The following is a 13,761-nucleotide window of genomic DNA, read 5'->3' as shown; positions in this document are numbered from 1 at the left end:
AAGACGCAGTAGGCTGTCACACTTCAGCCCTATCCCCACAGCTCTGTGTCAGCGCTGCAGAACGTTTCAACAGCACATCATAATCATTCTGCTATTAAAGGAAAAAATGCTGGGGCTTGTTTGTGTTTCTCTAAAACCACATTTGTCTTGCAGGGTGTTAAGCCCGGGATACAGCGAAGGTCCTCCTGCAAAACATTCTTGGGGAAATTGTTCTGGTGGAATATTTACATGCAGAGAGATGAGCATTGGTGATAAAATGGCTAATTCACCAAAGAAGAAAGCAGGGCTGGTTTATTGTACAAATCAAATCCTCTACAAAACTTGCCATTTTCAGCATGTAACTGAAAATGTTTAAAGGTTGTTCTTATTGATTCCCGTAGCAAAGTGGATTTTTAAAAACACTAACAAACTGTAAAATGCATACTGGAAATGGCAGGCTTTATACCTAAAATCTACATCCAGTAAGTGAGACCGTATTTCAGTATGCAGTCTTTGCTTCAAAGCAATACACATACACTGTTTATTCGCAACAATTAAACTGCCCGCCTAATCATGTCCAGGTGCCTGCACATCCGCCAAATGCTTAACTTGATTGGAATCTGGAGGACTAGTAAGTCAAGTCAACACCTTGAACTGTTTGACATGTTCCTCAAATCATTCCTGAAAAATGTTTGTAGTGTCACAGGAAGGATTATCCTGCCGCCTCAGAAAATGCTGCTGCCATGAAGGGGTGTAAATGGCATGCGACAATGTGTACGTGAGAAGGTGAGTGCCAAAGTAGCATCAACATGAATGTCAGGATTCAAGGTTTCCGAGCAGAACATTGCCAGAGCATCACATTGCTTAAGATGTCTTGCCTTCTACCCATAGTGCATCCTGTTGCTACCCCTTCCTCAGGCAAATGCCAGACACCCATAGCTATTTGCATTGATGTAAAAGAAAACATGGTCGATCAGATCAGGCCACCTTCTTCCAGTTCTGTGGTCCAGTTCTGACATGACGTGCCCATGCCATCAGTAGTCGAAGGGGCACAACATGTTCACTCTGACCTGTCTGAGGCTATACAGCAAGCTGCAGTACACTGTGTGTTCTGACACCTTTCTACTGTACCCAGCATTGAGGTTTCCAGTAATCTCTGCTACAGTAAGTCAAACACAGGCAAGTTTTGGCTCTTCATGCACATCATTGAGCCTTTGGTGTCAATGAGAATGTCACCAGTTCACTGGTTGTTCTTCCTAGAACTGATTTTGGTAACAATCTCCGCATACCGGAAATGCTCAACAAGATCTGCCATTTTGAAGATCTGACCCAGTTATCTAGCTCAACCTTTTTCAAAGTCACTCAAATCCTTACACTGTCCATTTGACCATTTACAGCTTAATATAGCCGTCTTCTTGAAAGTTGCCATAGTAACAAGACAGTCAGTGTTATTCAGTTCACCTGTCAGTGGGTTCATTGTTGCGGCTGATTGGTATAATTACATATATTTGTACCTGGGAGAACTCAAGCCTGTCTCATAAAAGGTTTTTGGTCTGACCTCTGCAAGGTATGGTGAGATTGCATCCTGTCTATTTGAGATTAGAACATCATTACTCAGTGGTTTCTACATTACAGAGTGAGTAAAGATAACATAAATACACTAACTGTTAAATGACTATACTGTGGTTTTAGTGAGGGTCCAAAACTACAACCACAGTCCATTGTAGGATTACAAAGCCTCTGATTAGAAAGTGTAATACCCATAAATTGCACTACACAGTAACCAACAGACAGTAATAGTCCATATTCACCTTTTTGCTATTTGACTTGCATGATTAGTGGCTTAGAAAGCAATGTTGATTGATGTACTGTAGGGAAGCTGCAGTCTCTTTTACAAATATCATCCTCAACAGGAGTTCTGTGTGCCCTGCAGGGCGATGAAGGAACTGCAAGGGGTTGTCGTGGGTGAATAATTTGTGTAATTTGCTTAAAACGTGTAATTTGATGATGAAATGACATCACATATACCAAGAACAGCACTAAGTGACCCAAGTGCAGAATGTAGGGAATTGAGGTTGTTGTAACATTTGACTTGCTATATTTAGGTCAGATGATGGGACCTGAGCAAGTTCTATTCCAAGAAGGCCAAGAGACACAGTCAAAAGCTTCTAAAAAAGCAGAGCAACTGAACTTTGGCAATGTTTTATCACATACACGTGACAAAGCGAAACACACTCAGAACTCTGGAGACGACAGTGGACTACAAGAAGAGCCCATCTACACTGTGCCCCCTCACCATACTCAAAAGCACTGTGCCTACTGTGGAAATCTTCAGGTTTTTGGGATCAACAATCTTCCAGGATCTGAAGTGGACACTCAACATAATCAATCAACAAAAAGGCCCATCAGAATGCGTACTTCCAGCACCTGCTCAGAAAGTTCAACTTAGTCCTAGGAGCTGCTGATCCAGTTCCACACTGCAGTAATTCAGTCTGTTCTCTGCAGTTCAGTTACTGTCTGGTTTGGATCTGAGACCAAAAAAGACAGAGACAGACTACAAAGAACAGTCGGGACTGCAACAAAACATCATTTAGATCGACCTGCCTTCCATCCAGGACTTATAGATGTCCAGAAAGAAAGCTTTTTGTTTTATTTTTCTCCTCCACAGGTCATCACTCTTAACATTTAAGTCAAGAACAACTCTTGCTGAGACCCTATCCTGAACCACTGCATATGCTGTAGGCCTACACAGGTATCACATATCTGTTTACATCTCATCCCAGAAAAGCTGCTCTCTGTTTCATGGCACTGTGGCCAACCTATCTCTCGTAAATGAGGTGTCAATAACTTACAATTTATTGTTAAAATTTGCATTAAACTTTGGTTGACTGTGATTTTGGGCTAAAATTCTGGTTCACTTTAAGCATGCTCTTCAACACATATCTATAGTTGTACATATTTTAACACCTACTTTCCTTCCATGAATAGTTGCCCTTGTTTAAATGCATGCAAATTTGTTGTGTTTAGGTACTTTGTGAGTAATCACTGTTGTATGTGTATGTGTTCACACACTCAACTGATTCTGGTAGAGATTGACCAAGGGTACATTTTGTAACACCTGTTTAGGCCTGGGTCTCAGGGGCAGTAGAAGGATAAGAAAATGTTCCCAAGCCAGCATATCGTGGTTCTGCCCAAAGGTCTCCTACTGGTTAAACATGTCCAAAGCACCACATGTGGGAGGCATCCACAGGCATGCAGAGACCTATACCACCTCAACTGGAGGATGTGGAGGAGCTGCAACCATGTTCTGAGCTCCTTCCAAATGAACAAGCTTCTCATTCTATCTCTAATTGTTAGCTGAGACATCCACTAAAGAAAACTGATTTTTGCCACTTGTATCCACAATCTTTTTTCGATAACTACCCACAGCTTGCGGCCATAGGTGTAGGTAGGAATGTAGATCAACCAGTAAACATACAGCTTCATGTTTTGGCTCAGCTCTCTCTTTACCCCAACAGACCGATACCATGTCCGCAACGATCTTATTTCATATCTTCAAAGCAGTTTCTACAGCCTGGGACTGCTAATGCCTCCACCTCCACTTATTCTTTAATCCACAACTGAGCAAACTGCAACGTAAAAACTATTTGTTTGTTTACAAATTGTTTGATTGTCTAACTTCTCGGCTGATAAGCCTATCAAAGCATTGTCGTGCAAAATTCAGTGACAACACATATATAGTAAAATCTAAGTTATGGTAATTACCTTGAAAAGCACAAGTACAAGGTGAACATCCTGTCCAAGAGCTGACATAACATGAGGATGCAAAGTAAGGCTTGTTCCAGATCAAGAGGCCCTAGTGGATGCCCAAACTCTTCACCCAGCATTTTCAGTTTATCCCTTTACTCCCCTAAGACTGAAATCATGAAGCATGCTAATCACGCAGAGAGCAAGTGGTACCATTGAGATAACACTGTAGAGGTGGGGGCTGTATTATATGCAGAGGACAGGCTAGTTTGATGCTTAGAACTTTGGCTGATTACACCTGGGTGTTGCCACATTCTTGAGGTGTACCCTCAAACAATTAGTAGAAACAGACCACACATGCTCTGGTCTCATAAGCAAACTCTTTGCATGAGAAAAAAAATAAATGTGTATCCCTTCAAAGCCGTGAGCAGTAGAAAGTCACTTATCATATGAGCTTATTCCTATTCCTTTCCAAATATTAAATATTTTCTTACAAGGCCATTATAGATTACTTGATTATATTTACTTTGTGAGGGTGATGAAGGTGATCTCCTCTGACGGGACACATCTTCCTGCTTTGTCCTCAGAGATGCCTTTGGGCTGGATGCCTTTCTTTCCAGGCTGGATGACAGCCAAAATGTTATTGTATCCTTCATTTCCGAGACCTCCTTGAGAGGAGAAAGTTTCAGACATTTCAGCAACACAACAAAACAGTTGGAGAGTGAACAGTTCAGATTCTGTAGGGAATGAATGGGACAGCAGAAGGAAGAAGCAATGAGTGGTAGAATTACGTGTAGCTATTTCCAAACACCCAAGATGTGTGACAATTCACAACAAAGGTGTAAAAGTTAAGTCACCAAAATATGACAAATTTTGCACCCTTTCAAATTTTTAATACTGTTACTAAAATGATGAGACTTGCAGACAAGTTTAAAAGTGCAATGTAAAGTAGGCAGACCTTTAAAGGGTGATGTAACCTGACCTTGAACAGGTACTGGATGAGGGAAAAGCAATAAACACACACAACAATATGGATAATGTGAAGCTTTTGTGTTCTGGGAAGCATCTGTGTGAGTACTGAAAGGTGCTGAAGAAAGCACCCTGTCTGAACACCTTTACATGCTACTCCCTCAACAAAGTCTGTGCCATTGTGTTACATGAGCTGTGCCTGGAGCTGAGGCAGGGCTTGGTACAGGGCTCTGAGTTCTGGCACGTACCTCTGTGCTGTAGACCATGACTCCATGAGGGTTTCGCTTTGCACCTCCTTGCAAAACAAGCCGTATCTCTTCCCTCTTCCAGTCAACTGGCTCCTGGAAGGGGCACCAAATCCCCCAGCGAAGGCACTGCAAAAAGGCAGCTCTGGATGTGGAGGTAGCAGACAGCTGAAAAAGATTTAAGAATTGGACATTCAGACACATGAAACATCAAAAGCAACTTTGATTAACAGTCTTGTAACCCCACGAAAGATTAGACTTTTATTTGCTTTCTGCTTACAGATCCTGGCCCAAGGTATTGGTCAAATAAGTAACAGTTAGTTAATGTTATCACTGTGCTAGGCCAATCAATTTTTCATTAGTTTGCATATCGGTTTTTAACCAAAAACAAATTACAAATTTTAATAGTGTTAAACTGTCATCAACTTATAATTTGATTTGTTTACTAAAGCAGGACAAAAGAATTGATAATGCATTAACATACTCCAAGTAAAAAAGATAAAAATGAATAAATACGTTCAGTTTGCCAGTTCATAATTGTTTCCCCCTAATTGCAAAAATAAAAGGCTTGCAAATCAAACTTCTTGTTATTCTAGTCACCTATATAAGTTCCTCATCATATTCCCACACACAACTATCCATTTGCTAAATCCCAGGTCGCCCTCATGGTTTAGGAGCAGCTTTGTTGTGTCTGAACCTGATGCACAATCAGTAATATTGCCCTCTACAGCCATCTTGGGAAAAAAATTTTTAAAAAGGCTTTTGCTTTAAATCATCCTCAGAAGGTTTCAGGGGTTTTGCTGAATCGATTTATAAGCTGATCATCATCAGACGACTGCAATCAATCACAGGTAGAACAGATTAGTGTAAGGAGCAGAGCAACAGCTTATTGCCAGGCACATTCCAGATCAGAGAAGATCCTTTCTCACAGGTGTAATTTTGATAGGAGACCTTTTGAGAAGACAGCTAACTCAAAACTTTCACCCAAAGGCAACATCTGCATATCTGATGTTCACTACAGAATGACAACTTGCTGCCCTCTTGCAGAACACAGGACATAATTCTGAGAATAATCACCTCTGGAGAAGAGGAGATGGTATTCTTCACCGTGACCTCCTGACCTCCTCCTAACACCCAAAACGTTCTATAGAAGAATGACAATAAGTTTCAAAACATGAAACCTGGACTCAATAATCCATATTTGCAGGACCAGTATTAAAGAATACACCACATTTGAAGTGTTTGTGGAGAAGTACACACAAATCGCTTCGAATTAAGTTCTAATTTGGTCCTTTGTCATCTGCAACCTCTGGTGAGCTCATCAAGGAACCCACTGCGGTTTGCCTATCAGCCTGGCATCGGGGTTGATGATGCAGTGATGTACCTCCTGCACAGGCGCCCTCTCTCACCTGGAGAAGACGAGGAGCACTGTGAGTATAATGTTTTATGTTTTCTCCAGTGCCTTCAACGCCATCAAGTCCATGCTTCCGAGGGACAAGCTGGAGCAGACAGGAGTGGACACACCTCACAATGTGGCTGCTGGATTACCTCACGAACTGGCCACAGTTTGTGAGGGCAGGGGACTGTGTGTCCGACACTGTGGTCTGCAGTACGTGGCTCCTACAGGGGACTGTCCTTGCCCCCTTTCTTTTCACCCTCTACAGAGCAGACTTCTCTTATCACACTATGAACTGTCTTCTTCAGAAGTTCTCTGACGACTTAGCCATGATTGGACTCATCATTGGCGGAGATGAGGAGGAGTACAGAGAACTTAACCGGAACTTTATGGACTGGTGCCTGTTGAACTGCCTCCAGATCAACGTGAGGAAAACTAAGGAACTGGTGGTGGATTTTAGCAGGAACAGACCAGTGAACATCCAGGGAATGGACATTGAGACTGTGGAGTGTTACAAGTATTTGGGTGTTCACTTGAACCATAAACTGGACTGGACTGTAAACACCAATGCACCCTACAAGAAAGGTCAGAACAGATTCCACCTGCTCAGGAAACTGAGGTCTTTCGGGGTGCAGAAGCACTTCTGAGGACCTTTTATGATTCTGTGGTGGCATCAGCTATCATGTATGGAGTGGTCTGCTGGAGCAGCAGCATCACGGCTGCAGACAGGAAGACACTGAACAAGCTGTTTAAGAAAGCCAGCTCTGTCCTGGGTTGCCCCGTCGACCCTGTGGAGGTGGTGGGAGACAGGAGGATGATGACAAAGCTTTTGTCTATCATGGAAGACACTTTCCACCCCCTGCAGGAAACAGTAACATCACTGGGCAGCTCCTTCAGTGACAGACTGCTTCACCGGTGGTGTCTAAAGGAGAGATACCGCAGGTCCTTCCGTCCTGCTGTGGTCAGACTGTTCAATCAAACCTGCTCTCAGTAGTTCAGTTCAACCACTAACTATGCAATAATAATGTAAATAAGACAAACGTGATGTGATGTACAATACCACAGACAATACCTTCATAGAGAGCAATAACCTGATCTGTGCAATAATATGACCATATTCTTATTGTTAATGTTTATATACTATAAACATTTACATTGCTTCTCTTAGAGCAAAAGAAAAAAAGGCTATTTATATCTGTGCACTGTGTGCATTGTTTGCGGCTCTTTTTTGTATTGTTTTATTCTGTTTTTGCTGCTGTAACATTGCAAATTTCCCTGGTGTGGGATCAACAAAGCTTTAATCTATCTATGCAATCTAAAGGTTTCTGGCCTCTGACCTCTCATGGACAGTGAACCTCAACATCACACTTTTGGATGAACACATCAGTGATTGCTTAGATTCTTACTTGAATCTGGCTCCAAAGATCTTTTAGTATTTAAAAAAAGTAACTGGAAATCTTTCTTTCAAACATTTTCTTAGGGATCTTTGTTCTTTCATGATGGCTTTTAAGTTATTTTATTTCCACTCTGACAGAGGTTTCTTGTTAATTATCAGACTTCTTAAGTTACCTTTAACAATGCAACAGTAAAAAGGCTTTCTTTTGAAATATGAGTTTGACTCATATTGTATTTGCATTAGTGTATTTGTTTAGGCTCACTTTTTCAACACACCACAAAAGTGTCATTGTGTACCTGAACCATTTTATCCAGCAGATCGTCACAAGAACGCATCCTAGTGCAATATACAAGTATCACTTTGTATCTACTAAACAGGTGACTGAGAAGTTACATTTAACTTCTCATTTCTAAGGTGATTGTGAATTGATCACCACTCTACTCCACTTTCAATCAAAAAGTGTAGTTTACTCTAAACAAGAGCTATTACGTTCGGGAGCACACAACCAAATTTTGCATTTTTGTTATGTGCTACACTGTGATTTGCACCTGATGCAACTAAATGAAACTATCAGACATTCTATCAAATGATTTTCTCATTGTTGATATGATTTTCTAGCCCAAGCCTAGCTGGAATTTTTGAAAGCAGGAACTGCATGAAAAAACCATGAGGCAAATTGTGACGATTTGTGCCACATATTCATCAAACCACGCTTAACTGCTTTTAAAGCATTTTGTCACAACTAAAAAAAATAATAATAATACTCGGAATTTAATTCTAAAAATTCTGTGTCTGACTGAATTTTATACTGCTAGATATAGTCTATATTCAGTACAGGCATTAAAAGTCAGCAACAATGCTGTCAGCCAAGAAGAGAAGAGCCTGCTTACCCCAAATTCACCTCAAACTTGAAACTCCAAACTCTGTTACAGCTGTCATTGTCACAGAATCAGAGACTATTATTTCAGGAGCTGAAAGGACAGTGCCAAGAAAAAATGCCTTTACCAGGCTGAATAATATAAAAAAAATTCAGTTCACAAAAAGAGGTTTCCGGTCAGCTTCACAGGGGGTATTCCAGATGAAAATAATATTGCTTTTTTTATTGATTCAGTTATTCTTTTTCCCCTGGCCACCACAGCTATATAAGGCCACAGAAACTGGACAGTTTGCAGAGATGTGCAGTATTACACCAGCAGTACAGGAACAGCAGTGCCTCAGAGAGGAAAATGACATCACATGCAACAACGATAGAGAAGACTACATTGCTGAAACAACAAGCACCCTTGACAATAAGATGAAAAATGAAGACTGTAAAAAGACAGCACCAACTGAGAAAGTTTCAGACTAGGTGACTAGTGGACATCCAGAGAAAGATCAAGGAGATCATTCACATCTATCAGGAAATCTGCCTTCACATATGACCATCTGGTAACCATGTGACCACCACTCTGTACTTACTTTAAACCATGTGATTACAAACTTTATTTATTTATTTATTTATTTGGTCATAGTAGTTCACAGCAAGATCCCTGGTTTGTGTAACAATCTTTATTTCTGACAAATAACAATCATTATTCACATGGCCAAAAGAGGTCCTTGTCATGTATATAATAACACCAAACATTTTGTTCTTTTTTGTGAACAATAACCAATGCTGTCTTTGTTTTTCAGGAAAAGGCAGTTTCAAAATGTCAGTTAATCATGAATTTTGCAAAGCAATCTTGCTGACTAGTTAACAGAGCTCAAAGTCAAGTGTTTGGAGCGGTTAATGGAGTTGACATTTCAAAAACTACAATTGCACAATAAACTGCCTCCAGCTGAATGACTGCAAGACACAAGTGATTGTGTTTAGTTGCCCAACACCACAGTGACCATCACCAACCACTTGGGGCCACTGACAGTACCCGTTCATGCCTATGCAGGAATCTTGGTTCAGGAATCAGGAACCTTGGATCTGCACTCAAATTTAACAAATAGATTATCTCTGCTTTCAACTGAGGGCAGTTGCCAAATTGAAATCCGAATAGCATAACAACTCTGACCACTGCATTCATTTCCTCAAGACTGGATGGTGTGACTCTCTATACTCAGGTATTGACAAGTTCTGTCTGTTTCAGCTGCAGCAAGATTCCTACATTGTAAATCCTTTGTAGTTCATTCAGCTTAGAAACAGTGTTTTGCTGCCTAAAAATAAAATGTATGCATTTTAGGTTCAATTAACTACAAACTATCAAATCATATATGCTTACATTAAGTGAATTAGAGATCAGTGGGTGAAGAAGATCCAGCAAAAAAGCTTTAGAACATTTCCTCTTTTCATCAAATGCTTCTCCATTGAAAAGAACAAGAATTTCAAGACATACATGTTTTCAGTTGCTTTTGTTTGATTTTAATGGGCTGGAAATTGTAGTATCCAATATGTATTTCATCTTAGAAGTTGACCTGTTTTTCTTATTTTTAGTGTTGTATATTTATTGATTTAGCAAGTTTTGTCTCATTTTCTGTTTTACTTTTTGGCACTTCTTTTGTTTTGTTGCCCGTCTTATAACATGTACAGCCTTTTGATCAACTCGGTTTGTATTAAAATGTGCTACCTAAATAAGCACATTGTTAAGTTTAAAACATGTGTATATATTATTTAAATGAACAAACATTTTAAAGTTCTGTGGTTGCCATTTTTTCATTATCATGTGAGCATACCAACCTTCAGGCTCCTGTATGGTGCTGGCACTGTCTGTTTGATTTGTGGCTCAAATACACACAGATTAGTCCATCATATACATAGTATTGCTGTATTGCCTGTGTTGGACACATGAATAGAGGGAACAAAACAGGACAGGACCTAGTCCTATCATTAATTGCCCATTATGCACAGCTAAGAGGACCTCTACAAAGTATCACACATCTCAAGTGGGCCCAGATGCTGATCAATACTCCATTCCTTACAAGAGGGAGCTGGTTTCAGACCATAATTTTACCCTCAAGTAGCACAGACATGAGCAGCTATTTCTTTGAATTGTAATTCCAGAAATATATGGTACTCATAAAACAGATAACAATATATTCCCCCCTGAGACATTGCCTGTTTTTCCATCTCACGGAGTTGAATTAATAAAACATTAAATCAAACAAGTGTATTTTCAAAGTGGTAATTTTGTAAAAATGATCCAACTAGAGAAAGATCATTTTATAGCACAGGGAGTAGCCAGTAGAAATTCTTCGGCTATTCATCCAGTGTGTCTCTCTTTTTTTTTTTCCGACCACTCTCTGTCTCCAACATGTCAGTGCTCCGACAGAACATGAGGGAAAGAGCAAAATGAGTGTCTCGCACATGACCCAACACTCACTTCTTGTATTATTCAGTGAATATATTGCCGGAGTGATTCTGGAGCAGAAATGCTGGCTGAGCTCTAACAGAATGAGAGACAAAAGAGCAATCAGAGGCCAGTTCTATAGGGACGCCTACAGCCTTGGAAAAAGCTTTTATCTGTCCGACATTCAATGCTTATCACACACTTTCAGTCTTCCAATCATAGGAAAGTGAGAATAACTCTATGTTCAAAATTGCACTGAATAACTGTGACAGAATAAAAGGGACAAGAAGAAGCTGCAAGTTAAAGACCCATCAAATCTTAACATGTTTCTCCATAAGAACACATATGATGTGCAGATCTATAGCAAGCAATAACTTATTAAAGGTCAAAATAAGGGCTCTTTTAAACAGCTTCTCAAAAATGGGATACTGCAATCACTACAACGGCACTGAAATATAGCACAAAATAAGAATTCTCTTTGAGACACAAAGCTGGTAGCAGCATGAATCACTATCATGGTTTCAATGCAGTGGTTTTAAAGTGCTTCAGGACAGTGTGATCTACATATGAACTGCACAAAGCGCTGACAGCTTGAGCTGGCAAACAATGGGACTGAAGGAATCTTGAAAAGACTCTTCAATTGTATTTTAAGTAAACAAACAGGATAATAGTTTCATTCAAACCCGGCAGAAAATTCACATTATGCATGTAATCCTTCTACACAGACGGTCCTCAGCATTCCGAGGCATGAGCTTAAGAATGACAATATGCATTTCCTTGATTATATGACAGCAGCGATCAATGCTAAATCTGCATGCAGGTGTACGTGGTTCATTGGCACTGTAATAAAAGCAAAGCGCTGTAGGGGGTAGTTCGTTGATGTATGCATGTGTTGAAGGCCTCCAGTGAGAAGAAACTTGCCAAGAGGGTCAGACAGATTGACTTATTCTAAGCACCACAGTAACTCAGCGAGTCTTAATCAATTGCAAAGCCTGCTGGTGACTGCAAAGAGACATCAAATCAATGGCATTATATTTCAATGGAAATAAAGTATGACTTTTTGTATTTACACTGTCTTGGGCAGGAAACATTTGAATTAATCAGAGAATCTAAGTTAAAAGTTGCTTTTAGAACTGTTTGCTGCAGTGCTGGTCATTATGTTGGACGAGGCTGAATGATCAATAGTCAATTTCCCCCAAGTGTGATTACACGGTTGATTTGAGTGTTAAAGGCTATATTCAAAATAAGAGTCATTAACTTTCAGTCAGAGGAACCAAGCACTTGTTTCAATAGTGCACTTGGGATAAAAAAAAAGAAAAGAAAGAGAAGCCCAAGGCGAAAACAAGGAAGAAGTAAAGTTTTTCATAAAGTTGTATAGAAAACAATAACAGGCGATGTCACTGCACACATAATTGCTCCAACTGGCAAAGCGTTTTCTAAGGGAAGAATCCATCAACCTTGTTTAGAAGTGTAAAATATAATAGTGCTGTATTTCCAGACAAATAAAATAAGTGTGTCTGTTTCTAACATACTACAGGGTAGAAACAAAGATCTCATGTCTGTAACCTGGAGCAAGAAAAGTAATCATCAAACTTTTGGGGGACACCGAGGAGCGGGTTAAAAAAAAGGAAAAAGAAAAATTTTCAAAGGTGACAGAAGGCAAGTTTTGCACATCAAAAAGAGCTAAAAGATATTACTGAGCAGACAAGGAGGACTGGAAGCAGAGACAGTACCAGTCCAATTCACCACCACTCATTAAGTGAGAAAACTACGAAAGGCTTCTTCTTTTACATAGAGGGAAAATACCCGTAATTGTAGAAATAGCAAGTTAAAGCTGCTATCCCTATGCTTGTTTAAATTGTAGTAATATGTCCTGATATAAAACAGACAAGTTTGTGAAAAGCTGAGATAAAGCAGGAAGATATTTTTCAAGAAGCTCAAAGAAAACCACGAGACATGCAACGACTCAGGGCTTTCTAGAGTACAGCAGAAATTAATCCTAAATTAGGGGGATGTGAGCATTGATGGGAGACGAAGTCTGACAGTTATTACCATTACTGCAGTCTGTCGGGCTGTTCAAGTCATTATTTCAGCCAAGACCCTGTGACAAGCACCGGCCCACAGCTCCCGCTACTTATTCTCCACAATGAGAAGCCCTGAAGGAAGTGAGAGAACATGCACCGACATCATTAACTTAAGAGCACTAAACCACTCTACTGTGCTTTATTCAACTCACCCAGGCCAAATCAGGCTTGTGAAGAATCATGTTCATTCTCACATCTAGCTGTTGATGGCAAAACTTCAAGGAGATGTTGGTGAAAGTCCTGTTCACAGCTCAGGCCAATTTACTGCGAATGTGCTCATTTTAACCAGCAGCTGAATGTTCTTCTAAGGGTTAACACAGACAGAAGATAGCTATGGTGCAACAGCATTTGTTTTATTTCTGGAAGATTTTTGAAAAGAAATGTATTGAAATACAGTGAAAACAAGGCTTGTCCCAATCAGGTTTTCCAATCTGATGCGAGTTGTTGAATATTTAGTGTCTGCCAATACTGAGTTGCAATCTGATACCATTTACCTAGATAATACACACATGAAGCACATTCAAGTTACAAAAATCAGTCCATTGTGCTAGCATATAACTGACAACTGAATATCTCTGCAAAGCAAGAGAAAAAAATGCATTTCTGCATTCAAGGTGTTCCTTACTGTGGT

The 13,761-nt window shown here is 40.0% G+C and overlaps 1 protein-coding gene across 2 annotated transcripts in view; it reads right to left on the bottom strand.

Moving 5' to 3' along the window:
- The window catches only part of nphp4 (nephronophthisis 4), a 202,952-nt gene that overhangs the window by 100,854 nt on the left and 88,337 nt on the right, over positions 1–13,761 (bottom strand). For both annotated transcript variants that reach the window (XM_023264530.3, XM_035945560.2), the window contains 2 exons: positions 4,944–5,108; positions 4,253–4,394 (listed from right to left, as the gene is read on the bottom strand). In XM_023264530.3, coding sequence (XP_023120298.2) covers positions 4,253–4,394; positions 4,944–5,108 — 307 coding nt within the window. The remainder of the gene's footprint in view (positions 1–4,252; positions 4,395–4,943; positions 5,109–13,761) is intronic.

This window comes from Amphiprion ocellaris, chromosome 8 (genome assembly GCF_022539595.1).
Source record: "Amphiprion ocellaris isolate individual 3 ecotype Okinawa chromosome 8, ASM2253959v1, whole genome shotgun sequence".
Taxonomy (NCBI): Eukaryota; Metazoa; Chordata; class Actinopteri; family Pomacentridae; genus Amphiprion; species Amphiprion ocellaris.
The sequence above is the reverse complement of the archived record's forward strand: the minus strand, read 5'-3'. Positions and strand labels throughout refer to the sequence as shown.